We start from the raw sequence: 13,010 nt of genomic DNA, 5'->3' as shown, positions 1-13,010 counted from the left end.
AGTTGGATCTAACAATGTTGCAAGTAGAAACATGAATGGACTTAGTGCAGTTTTGCTTATGCAAAATCTTGCGCAACACCTATTATAGTGCCAAAAATGATTGTACACGATCTTGTACAAATAGAAAGACAAGTGGGGATACAATGACTTTATGCAAGCAGCTACTGTAGCCTTTTCTTGTGCCTCTAATTGCAAGTGAAAATATTGTGGATCCAACCCACTGTCCCTAATCAGAAATTACATACTTGTTTTGGAAATCACTGAATGCATTCTAAGGCATGATCTAAACATTTATATACAATAGTGTTTGCTTAAAAACTGCCTGAGCTGGTTCACAAAACTGAAGCACAGATGTGGTGGCACAATTTCCTATCTTTGAAAATATTATGCTTATTAACTGTGACCAAAAAGAAAGAGAATCTTTCATTATATGTAAGAGAAGTTTTTAAAAGCCACACCTAAATTTGTAGAGTTCTAATAGAAAATTGTTGGTATTAGTTTAAAATGTATGTTTAGTGTTACTGCCTTTTTTGTAAATTGAGATCAACAAGCTCAGAAAGATATAACTATTTAAGATTGCACTGTAAATCTACATCAAGCACAGCTATCAATCAGTTATAAAACTAGACACAAATGCATTTCAAACTGCACTTCCTCATACACACACCAAGAATACGAGACAGTGGCAGAAGTGCTTTAAACACCATCGTATGATTGAAATCAGGGCTTTGGTTCATAAGAGCTTATGCTTATAGATTAATTAGCCTTTAAGGTGCAAAAAGACTCTTTGTTTTTTTTCCCCACTGATCTTGGAACATATTGATGTGAATGGACTACACTATGATCAGTTACCTTCTTTCAAAGTAAGCACCCATCTCTCCCGACTTTCTTGGTTGGGCGTAAACACATACAAGAGATAGTTGTCATGAAAAATCTATGGGAGAGAAACATGTTTAAGAATAAACCCCAAGCCAAATAAAAGATAATCATTACCTAATTAGATTTTCTGATGTATGGTAGTTCAATTAATTGCCAAAGTCTCCTAAATTCCATTTCTAGAATAAATCTTGCAAATAGAGTATAGTTTTTGTTTTAAATGAGTGAAATGTTCCTTCTGACTTTGAGAAAAGACTAGAGTTCTGACTGAGACGAGAGTCTCTAGCGTTGACTGTCAAGGGTGTGGGGGATCCTGCTCATTTATGCATTTAGGAACTGTCTCTATTCAAAAAATGCACATGGTGGCTTGCAATAAACACACCAAGTGAATATTGTCAAATTGTTTAACAATTTAACAATTAAATTGTTAATAGAAGCCATTGAATGTTTGGCACTAATTACTGGGTTTTATCTTTTTAGAGTAATATTTTTGTAGTAATTTTACATTGTATTTATTGTGTATTATTTGATGTTATTATAACCCACTCTGAGCTTGCTTGTGGGGAGGGCCAATTGATGGTGCTTCTCATTCCCTTTTCTCCAGAGTGCATAGATGCTGATGAAGCAACAGTTGGGCCAGGTATACTAATAGAAATGACCACACTGTAGCCCTGTTCACAAGTTACACTGTACACGTGTTTTTCTTCATATGTGCTTCAAGTAATTCTCATGTTACATTCAATACATGAACAGCAGCACATGTGACTGAAACCACACATTTATCCATACACTGGTCCCTGATTTTGTTTGTAAAGTGAATGCATGTTGGCTCTTTCTTATGAACAGATGTACGCACACACAAGATGTAGGGGAATCACTGTAACATGTGAACAGGGCTTCTGTCTTCTTCCTTTTATTAAGCAGAATAAGTGGCCTCTTGATGGAGTCAATTGATTGGTGTCAATACACAGTAGCTGTTTTGGCATAACCCACACATTTTCAAGTTCATTTCTGCAAAAAAGTCTCCCGCAAAAAAAAAATCTAGATACTTGCATTCCTAAAAATGAAAGCCAACTGAGATTCTCAGAGTGCTAAAATTTTGTGCTATAAGACTCAGGAAGTGTGGTATGTATTCAGTTGTGGTTCAATGCAATTAACCATTGAACTTGACATCACAAGATCTACTACAAATTATGAGTCCTCATAATATTGTCAAATGTGAGGGTAGGGTAAGGAGGATATTTTTAAAATGAAATTAAGAAGTTAATCACAAGCAGGACTATGGGTCTCACATGAGACAAAATACACTCGAATTACACAGGTAATTCAAGTGTATTTTGTAATTCGAGTGTATCTGAATGTAATTTGAGTGCAATTCAAATGTATTTTGTTCCATGTGGTTTGACCCTACAGGTCTGTAATACTGTTAGCAGCATCAGTTCGGAGAGGAATTTCATGTTCGTTAGCAAACACAGGATTTCCAACCTTGTGTTTGCTGTCATTGTGAACAGAAGTGGCAACCTTTCCATGCTTAGCCATCAATCATTCAGAACCCAAGCTGGTAAAAAAGTATCGTGGAGGGAGAAATGTAGCAGAGAAAAAGAGTGGGTGGGAAGAAGTTAAGAGTAACCTCTAAATCCCCTCCCTTCTGCTGATTTAGTTGTTGGTGGCAAGACAGAGACAGAGATCTCTCAGTGTCACAGTGACACTGTGCCTGTGACACTGAGAGATCTCTGTCTTTTGGTGCTACACCTCTGAAGATGCCAGCCACAGCTGCTGGCGAAACGTCAGGAACTACAATGCCAAGACCACGGCAATACAGCCCGGAAAACCCACAACAACCAACCAGAAGGTTGTTTTTATAACCATACCCTAACCCCCACCCCCAACACACATACCCCACTAGTATCACACTTCCCTTTAAACTGCTGGCATTCAAAACCCAATTAAGGAATACTGTATTTTGACTAAAAAAATACAAAGAGGAAGATTTTAAAAATCTGATACATTGATTAGTCTCTGTTTTTAGAAAACACTGACATTTTACATACATTTCCTATAAAATGGCACAATAATTGCCCGGGCTGTATTGTCATTTAATTCTACGAAGTTGCATTCTTCAAATGCAAATTTGACCACTATGTCTAGAAAGAGCTGATAGTGTACCTCAAAAGGGCTAAATCTACTTTCGGTTGTTCTAAACAATATGTTGGTTTTGAGATAAAAATGGTAGATTCTCAATGCTTAACATATTAGTATAGCTTTAGGGGGGAAAGATAATATTTTACCATGCTTTAGGGAGTTTGCTGTTATTATCACACTTTTACTTACCTGGAAAGGATATTTATAGTGACATGGAATTATGATGTCGCTTTTCACAATTTCTACACATTTAATCTTGGACAGTTCAACCGAGCCCTTTAGAGTTCGTTTTTTCTAGAAGATTTTTTAAAAGTACCTAGTTAGTAAATTCAGTTTTGTTAAAGAATTATATAGACAGTGCTTGTTTTACAGTTGATATTACATTAACAGTCCTTGGTCATGCCTAGCTGTCTGAAACGCACATCGATAATACAAAACTACAAGACTGGCTATTAGAAAATGACACATGGAGTATGATTTTTCAGCATAAAGAGAAAGAAATTCCCAAGGAAACAAGCAATGGGTTTATTTCTTGAGCTGTACCACAGTCTCATTTCTTCCAGTAGATCTTTATGAGGCATCAATGGATCAGCCTGAACGCCATTACAAAAGTAGGGCCCATTAGAAAAATGTATGTGTATGAAAGACAATTAAGATTCATATACGTTTTGTATAAATATATTGACTTCTGAAATATTTTATGTAATTTTATAGTGACTTGTTTGCTGTCTTAGATCTTTGTATGCCATTAAAGGTATTTGAATTGAAATGAAAGACAAGAGGAATAAATGCCTGCTCTCTAGTCTGGTGCTTCCATTTCAAGGCTTCTCAGCACATGGTTTTTGTTCCTTGGGGGTAAAATCATTTCCTGTTTTGGTTCTTCTAAAGATGAAATGAGATGCTTCTCATCACTTAACCCACACAAATCTTATATCTTAAGTACGCATAGTTCACGAACAGAAGAAGAGGAGCTAAATGGGCTGTATCTCATCAGATAGCAGAAGGAGATCATTTGATTGAATTCTAGCATGTTAAGAACTACCATGTCAGGGAAGGATGGGCTAGATCCCTTCTACATCCAATTTTCTATGAGCAGAGTCATGTACAGAGGAGCACTCCAATCATAATAGTAACCACCTGCAACCTGATTAAGATTACCAGCCTCCAGCTGGGGCTTGGAGTTCTTCAGAAATAACTCATACCTAGACTACAGAGATCTGTTCCCCTGGAGGAAATGGCAGCTTCAGCAAGTGAATTCTATGGCACCATATTCTAGCTGAGGTCCCCCCTCTCAAATCTCCACTAGACACCACCCCTGTCCCCACCTGCTGACCCCCAACTCTACTCACTTTACCTCACCTCATGCACACACTCCTGCACTCCCCTGTCATGCAGGAGCTGCAGGGTATGCTGAAGCCAAGCTCAGTGAAAACTGCCCCTTTAGAGGTGTTTTTTAGGATCAGAGTATACTGCGACTTCTCTGTCAAGCTTATTTTCTGACACAACAGAAGAGCCACAGGGCACGCTGAAGCCAAGATTGTGAAAACCACCTCCAAAGGGTTGTTTTTACTGAGTTCTGCTTCAGCTTACCCTGTGGCTCCTCCATTGCACCAGAAAATGACGTCATTTTCTGGTGTGATGGGGAAGTGGGGAAACACACACAGGGGAGGTAAGTACCCCAATGCCCCTCAGCCACCTGCACTTCTGCTTTGGCACATGTGGTCATTGGGGGGCCCTGCTTTATAGCTTTACCATAGAGTTTGAGGGATTCCTAGAGTGTCTTGGCAATGCATTACATCACTTCTGTTTACATTTCCAAAAGTGATGCCAAATGCGGCATTTCCAAAACCTCCCAGGGGTTGCCAGCCTTTTGTTGGCAGCTGTAAACATACACAGAAGTCCCTTTTTATTTTTTTCTTCACAACTATCATGTTCAAGTAGAATAAATGGAGAGAGAGTAATTGGCCCAAGGTCACCTTGTGAGCTTCAGGAAACTTGAACTGTAGCTTCCCAAGTCTTAGTCCAACACACTAAACTTCTCCACACTAACCCTTCATGAATTTCCCCCAATATATTTGTATTTATTTATTTGGAAAATGTTCATGTTGCTTCCCCAGAGGCCTGCTTGGAGAAGCTCACAAAATAAAATAATACAACAAAACCAAACAAGCCACTAAAAACAAACTAGGGCATAAAAACAGCATAAGACAAACATTTGACAAACATTTAGCAGCTTAAAATGATATTCATAAAATATCCCGTTCTACAAGCAGCTCATAAAACAAGTAAAAAATATGGATCTTCTCAGTTAAAAGCCTGGATAACCAAGATATTTTGTCCTGGTGCCTAAAATAAAGTAAGATAGGTGCCAGGTGAACCTCAATGGGGAGGGCATTCCCTAGGAGACGTGCCAGTGAAAAAACTCTGGCTGCCACCTGTCACACCTCTGCAGGCAAGAGCAGAGAGCAGGGCTTTGGAAGAGAATCTTAACTGTAGCTCCACATACACAATCCAATGTCTTTGGAACATCATGAGGTTTTAGTGTTTTAAGAAAATCAAAACAATCTAAAGGCCAAATTAGACATGACATTTTTTAAATGAGTCAGAGCTAGGTTCCCCACTGGATTGTGTCCAGTTTTGAACTGGATATTTGTGTTTGCTGTTGGGAAAATAAATTGAGAGAAAAATAGACATAAGGTATTTTCTAATTAAGAGTTCCAAGAAACAGGCAGATCCGAAGGGACAGAATTGGGGAGGGGGGGAGCTCAAAGGTTAAAATAGAAAGGAAGTAAGAAAATAAAAGAGCAAATAAAGAAACCAAACTTTCAGGCTTGGCTGTGGAGAATAGGCTGGTCAGGCAGACTGTAGCTGGAGCTACCATTTCCATTGTTCCCCACCTGAGAGGACAAGAAGATGAAGCTCCCCTCCACAAGCAATAGAGTGCTCCCCTGAATGGGGCAGGTACAGTTTTATTGTCCATGTGCTGAGGCTGTCCCTTGTGCTGCAAGGCATGGATGTGGTTCTTCCCTATGCTGCAAGGTGAGCAGTAAACTTTTGCTCATTATTGTTGTACGTTTCTTCTCCTTTCTCCTTCTCACTTGGGGATCTGCTTTACCTGCCGTGTTTCACCTACCCCTTCCAAAGCCCAAATGTGCTGGGAGTGGGCATGATGAACTTAAATTCCCATTGTGCAGTCAGCCCAACCATGATGACATTCCTCTCAGACCAGATGGTGGGATTGTGGTGATGGTAGTGAGGGAGATTTCACTGCTTTAAAATCAGTGCAACAGTTCCCAAAATCACTTTAGCGGGTATTTTAGCCCCTGTGAACTAGTCTCTCCCCCCATTCCTCCCCTTACCCTCATCTCAAAAGGAAACCCCACTGCAATAAGACTAACGTCAAATAAAAATGTAACTTAGTTTATAAGTGCTTACTGAAAGTGCTAGGTGCAAAATTCACAGTATACTAATGGTTATAATAGAAATAAACATGTCATTCTATCCATTTTCAATATAAAAACAACACAGTACAAAACATATCTTTCACTACTCTGTTTCCTGGTTAAATATATTCCAGTTTCACAGCCTCAATCTGATGATTACATGTATGTAAACTCATTACAGTCCATAGATCATTGTACTGTGTTCCTGTTACTTGTTTCTTATCAGGTGGTCTCATCAGGCTGTTGGAACAGTTCAGAAAGACACCTTCAAGGGTCAGTCAATAGAACAAATCAAGTTGTGAAAGCTGTGCAGATCAACAAAGTGTTGGCTTGAACTTTGTTTCATCCCTCCTCCTCCCACACGACGGTCCCATTCTGTATTGCTAAAACATGATATCCTCAATGGCTCTTACTTGCTAAATGAAAACTCTGTGACACATCTACTTTAGGCCAAGTTCTCATTTTAATTAGGGCCGTTTCCACATGGCTTACCTTCTTTCGGAAAACAGCATCTTCACAAGTGAAATCACGCGAGAAGACGCTGCTATTGCGTGAAATCGCGCGAGAAGACGCTGTCTTCTGCGATAACAGCATCTTCTCGCGCGATAACAGCGTCTTGTCGCGTGACTTCACGCATGAAGACGCTGTTTTCCGAAAGAAGGTAAGCCGTGTGGAAACGGCCTAGGACTATTCAATTATATCAGCACCATCTGCACTCTAAGTGGTACAACTCAAACACAGGTTTCACTGCCTAGGGAGAAAGAGAACAATGGTTCTTAACTTTTAATCCACCACTGTTTAGAAATTATGCAAGATTATCATCAAGCCTCAAGCCACAAGTAAATTTGGACATATAAGGTCCCTAAACACAACAACCTTATATAAGTATATTTATTATATATGCCTATGATAAATAGACCTCAGGCATACATGTAGTGAGACTCTTGTGCCTGATGGCTTCTTAAACTTGATTTCTGTGTGCCACTTTTAAAAGACCTGAGTAAGAAATCTAGGATATGGGATTTTAACCTGAAGGTGGGATAAACGGTATAAAAACTCTTCTAAAAGTCCTCCAATGAGGAGGTTTGTCTTCCTTCCCTCTGCTGTTCTGCAACCTATTCATGTTAAGATGCTGTTGAGATGTGCATGTTAGCACAGAAATATCAGCTCCTGGTCCAAACAGTGCCAGTAGAGAAGATTATCACCCCACCTGATGCATCTTTTAGGAAACATAACAATGCTCAGAATTGAGCCAAATGAAGTTTATCTTCATTTTTCATTCTTATTTTTTTTAATTTGGAAAGAACACTATAAAAGGCAGTGCTAGTTTTTTTGTTTAAAAAACAGCCTTAAGACGGGGAGGAGGGACTTGCCATTGCCAATCATATATTATCCTTAAAGTAGTTGGGAAGCTAAAGATAGTTCTCCCTGTACTCTAAACTGGGTCATTTTGTAAAAAATTGGTTTGTTGTAAACCTCAAGAATTTTTCTCCCAGCCAAAAAAAATGGTCAGACAAACAGAAGCAAAACACACCCAGCTCTGTTTGGTAGTGTCTGTCTATATACATTATAATTAAACTTGTGACCTGTTTATTTATTTTTTCTTCCCTTCCTGTGCTTTCAAATTTACTTATTGTGAAGCAGAGTATAATTTTAAATTAAATTTGTTCTGGAACTCATGCTCACAACTCATAACATAACCACTAATCACCATACTAAAGCTAACATCATAATAACAAAAAGTCAACTGACTGAATGTAACAATTCTATAGAATTGTAACACCCTCAAGAGAATCAGATAGAAAACCACTTCACACCATCCCTTTAAAAAAGCTCATCCCCTCTCCTCTGACTGTGTTTTGATTCTCCTTCTAAAAGCCCTGATGTATTAGGAGTGAATATAATCACTCATTTGAGACACAATGCACTCTGTCCATACACAGATATGCTAGGATATGCTATCTGTTTACTTCCCTTATAGCCTGCCCTTCTCTGAACATCTCTTTCCTTATATAGAGAAAGGTTAGAACTTGATCATGCACAAATTTTAATGATATTTATAGTACGGGATGTTGTTTGAAATTAAGTCAAATCAAACATTGAGAGAAAATTGGTATAAGATGTTTTTTTGATGGTATATCCTCCCAAAAGATATTGAAAAAATGGAGAAAGAAGTATGTAGGGACATGCTGGAAACGTAAAGAAGCAGAAAACACTTTTTTCCATATGTGGTGGACATGCAAAAAAACTCAATTTTTTTTGGAAAGATATACATGCTGAGATCCAGAAGATTTTAAAAACTGATTTTGCTATGAAACATGAGACCATGCTGCTGGGAATAATACCAGATAATGATGACAGAATACTACATGATAGGAGTGTGCACTTCAGGCATCTGATTCAGGAAAAATGCCCGAATTGGACCAGATCTGTAAACATTTGGAAACCCTGAACCAAAGGTTCCCAAAGTGATTTGGGTCACTTTGGAAAGCTTCAGGGCCTTTCCTGGGTTTCAACTGGCCCGTGGGGGGGATTCCCCCGCGGTTGAAGTTCCCCCGCCAGTTGAAGTTTAAAGGGCTCCTTTCTACCACCTCACTTACCTGTGCCTTCCCGGTGGTGATGGAGGAGGTGGTGCGGGCAGGGGAGGTGGCAGTTGTGGCCTTCCACGCTGCCCAGCTGGCCACTGTGGCAGCAGAGGAGGTGGCACAGGCAGCGGAAGTGCCTTCCCCACTGCCCAGCTGGCTGCTGTAGTGGCAGAGGAGGCAGTGTGGGCTGCGGAGGTGCCAGTTCCGGCCTTCCCCACTGCCCAGCTGGCCGCTGCAGCGGCGGAGGTGGCAGCATGGGCCGTGGAGGTGCCAACTCTGGCCTTCCCTGCCACCCAGCTGGCCGCTGTGGCGGCGGAGGAGGCAGCGCGAGCAGCAGAAGTGCCGATCCCGGCCTTCCCCACCACCCAGCTGGTCTTCTTCCTGGCTCCACGGCCAGGTAAGTGGGACGGGGTGGGGGTGGAGAGGACAGGGAGACTAAGTGGGGGGAAGGATGGAGGAACTAAGTGAGGGGTGGGGGGCCTCACTTCAATATGCTCCGAATCTTTACAGAGCATACCACAGTGATTTAAATACCAGAAGCCGAAAAAGCTTGCCGCTTTGGCTTTTGGGGTATTATAGATCATTTTCCCCGCTTTGGGTGTACCCAAAGTGGGAAACCCAATTCCCCCCGCCACCGTGCACACCCCTACTACACGAATTACTCAGATATCTGCTGATGGCAGCTAGAGTAGTAATGGCAAGTAAATGGAAAGAAGAATGCCCAACCAGGGAAAACTGGAAAGATAAAATGTCAGAATATGTGGTAATGGCAAAACTGATGCATTATATAAACAAAAGAGCGATTAAAGAATTTGAAGATAAATGGAAAAATTACATCGCTTGTAATAGATAAAAACTGGAAATAAATAAATGAATAAGACAAAGTAGCCCTGTAAATTTGATTATGATTATGAGTTCTGATTATTAGAGGCCACTGAGATGTTGTTTTAAGCTTAAGATTTTTTTGAGATGGAGGATGGATAAACGTGTTACATAACAAAAGAATATATATAGTATATATATAGATATGTTTTTCAATTTGTTCAGTGTAAGATGTAAGCTGCTTTGAGTCCTCATTGGGGAGAAATATGGGGTATAAATAATGTAAATAATGATAATAATGCTGGGTAATTTAAATGCAGGCAAGCAGCACGAGGGAGGGAGACTACTGAAGACTGTTATCTACACACATTGATGAGATTTCCGATTATTCTCATCAATAACTTTCATGGCATTTCTGTAGGCGCATATGGTCAGCTGTCCATTTGTCACTGCTAAGGACTTGCTGCATTTCACTGAGAAAAACAGCAAGACTGCATAGGGTTGTTTTGGTGCTGGGCACAGAACTATGTATGCCACGGAAAGCTCCTCAAAAGAAGGGTGAGATTCATATGGACTGAATAATTTAATTGCTGTTACTTTAGGACACACAGAGGAAATCGCTCTGTGTTTCTTGAGACCAATTACAACCTTTATACTCAGTGTTCAGCTTTGATCATTTTTGTGGATTGCTTTGCCTTCTCATGAATGTTACCAAATATTTTGAACTGCAGCCATCTTAGCAGTGGGAAACATGAGTGATTGAGATGCTCTTTACAGATGCTGTTTTGACAATCCAAAAAGCACAATATGCAAGTTACCGTGGCTTTTGCCATTATACTGATAATCTGAGATAAAGGGGTTGTGAGTTGCAATGAGGCATCCCAATGCCAACGGGAACAGTTGATTGGTTTATGGTTTACTACATTGTTCAGGGCTCAACATGCACTATTAGGATAAACATTAATTTACTAAAGCCACAATTATTGGGATCAGGCTGCAAAACACCAGATTTGCAGCCCTAGTGTGGGCTTAAAAGTAAATCCCACTTGACCAATAGTGCTTACTCCTAAACTTTGTTTTGGAAACCTAACTTGGGCAGAATCCAGTAAGCTTTGCACCTAAACAGAGTGGCAGCAATTGCATTCACAACTTGACCCCTCCTTTCCCCCACCATCTGCTGTACTTCAAACAGTGCAGAGCAGAAGAGGAGTTACAACAGCACAGGAGGGGCTTTTGGTCTCCCTCACATAGTGGTTTCACCCACACAGTGCACATGCTCTGTGAAATACAGCTTGGTGAAAACAATAAACCAACTCCAAACAAAACATACCACATCTGCAAGTTGCAAGCATACATAGCCTGCAATGAGAACTGAATTATATACACAGCAACTGCAACTGCAATGAAAGCACATCTAAGCATGAGTAACTTGGCTGATACTTCACCCTTTTTATGTATAAAACTGTAATCATGATGACACATTTATTGTTATTATATTGTGCTATACACTGTGTACTCTAAATTTCATTCTCTTCCTTAGCATGTGCATCTCTTATTAACCTCCGTGAACATGTAGGGTTGCCAGCAACCTGGTGAAAAAAATTCCTGTGCCTTTAATAGAATCTTAGTGTGGAAATAGGCAGATGAAGCTTTTCATGGTTCAAAGGTAAATAATATCATCTGGTAAATAACATCACATTAAGCTTCTATTAAAGGGAAACATTTTCTTCAGGCTGTTGGCAACCTTAGGCATGGCGGTAAATAACATTAATGCTAAATTAATATTCCACTAGAAAGTGAAAAAGCAGTCATATAATTCAAATGTGTATTTTGCTTCATATTTGAGTTACCCAAAAACTGCTTTAATCCTCCTGTAAGAAAAGATCCAGAGTACCGATCGATTGGTATATGCAACGAATAGCTTCTTCTGTCCATTTCCACACTTTAAGCCAGTATTAAAGAGAGAATTTCTTTTTCAGGCCTGTTGACAACCCTTCCTGCTTATCTTACCCATCCTACAAAGAGCTCAAAGCAGCACCCATGGCACCTCCTTCCTCATTTTATTTTCACAATCCTATAAAGCAGGTTGGTCTGAGAAAAATGATGAGCACAAGGCTACTTAATAAACTGTGTGACTAATATTTAATTTGAACCTAAGCTTCTTTCTTCCTAATTTGATATTCTGATGTAAGGCAATGAATGAACACAAGGACAGGGGGGAAACAATGGCCAGAAATAGACTACTGATCAACATTTCAATCAGTGACCCCTAAGTGTTTATGACCTTTTTTAGAACCATACATTCATATTAACACTGGACTCAGACTGAGCATGAACAAGTAGGAGCACTGGTTGAAGGGTTACTTTATGCCTGGGCTCCATGTTCAGGAATTATTTTTCATCGCAGAACTAACATCAACTTCACAGCCTACCCCCGTTTCTGCCTCTTCTCCTGAGCACCTGCATTTCCACAATCTGTTTTCCTCTGCTTTTTTATGAACTTTCCCCCTATTATAACCTGGCTTGGCTGTGTCACATTCCACCCATGCAGTGATCCACCCTTCCTGCCATCTAAATGGCACTTTAGTTGGTTGGCAATCAATACTAACTGAATGCTAAACAAGTGACAGAGGGTCCCTGGTATGTTAGTCAACTCATTGAAGAGGAAATATGCTATAAAGAAAAGGGTGGTGGAAGGATGCTTGTTCCCCTGCTCTCAGCAGTAGCTGCCTCCAACCCAAGCTGGTTGCCACTCGGGTTTTTGACAAATTAAGCAATGTAAAAAACGATTAATAGAAAACAGTTGGAAAGGAAACACAATTCAGTGGAACCAATCTGAGCAACTGGGAACTTTATGGAGCTTTATGTGAGAAGGGCTAAGCTAAAGGCTTGGTCTGAACATTATACACTTACCAAGTGGAGATTTCTGTTTTAACATGGCACAATTGTTTGTTAATAAATTTTCTGTTACCATTTGGTGTGTTGCTAGCTAGCTACCTCAAAAATCTATCTCAAGAATTCGGTGATGATTTGACATTGGCCATTTCCACACACATTGAATAATGCACTTTCAATTCACTTTAGCAATCCTTTGGAAGTGGATTTTTTGTTCCACACATGGAAAAGCAGTTCTAAAAGTTCA

General features: G+C 39.9%; 1 protein-coding gene across 2 annotated transcripts in view; it reads right to left on the bottom strand.

Annotated features, from left to right (window-relative positions):
- Positions 1 to 13,010, bottom strand: part of ITK (IL2 inducible T cell kinase) — a 56,297-nt gene that overhangs the window by 36,083 nt on the left and 7,204 nt on the right. For both annotated transcript variants that reach the window (XR_008596913.1, XM_054978411.1), the window contains exons 2-3: positions 3,208 to 3,312; positions 853 to 934 (exon numbers count right to left, since the gene is read on the bottom strand). Coding sequence is in view for 1 of the 2 variants with exons in the window: in XM_054978411.1 (XP_054834386.1) it covers positions 853 to 934; positions 3,208 to 3,312 (187 nt within the window). In the remaining variant the exon portion in view is untranslated. The remainder of the gene's footprint in view (positions 1 to 852; positions 935 to 3,207; positions 3,313 to 13,010) is intronic.

The sequence above is a fragment of the Eublepharis macularius genome, chromosome 4, assembly GCF_028583425.1.
Source record: "Eublepharis macularius isolate TG4126 chromosome 4, MPM_Emac_v1.0, whole genome shotgun sequence".
Taxonomy (NCBI): Eukaryota; Metazoa; Chordata; class Lepidosauria; order Squamata; family Eublepharidae; genus Eublepharis; species Eublepharis macularius.
Note: the sequence above shows the minus strand (reverse complement) of the source record. Positions and strands in the feature narration are given on the sequence as shown.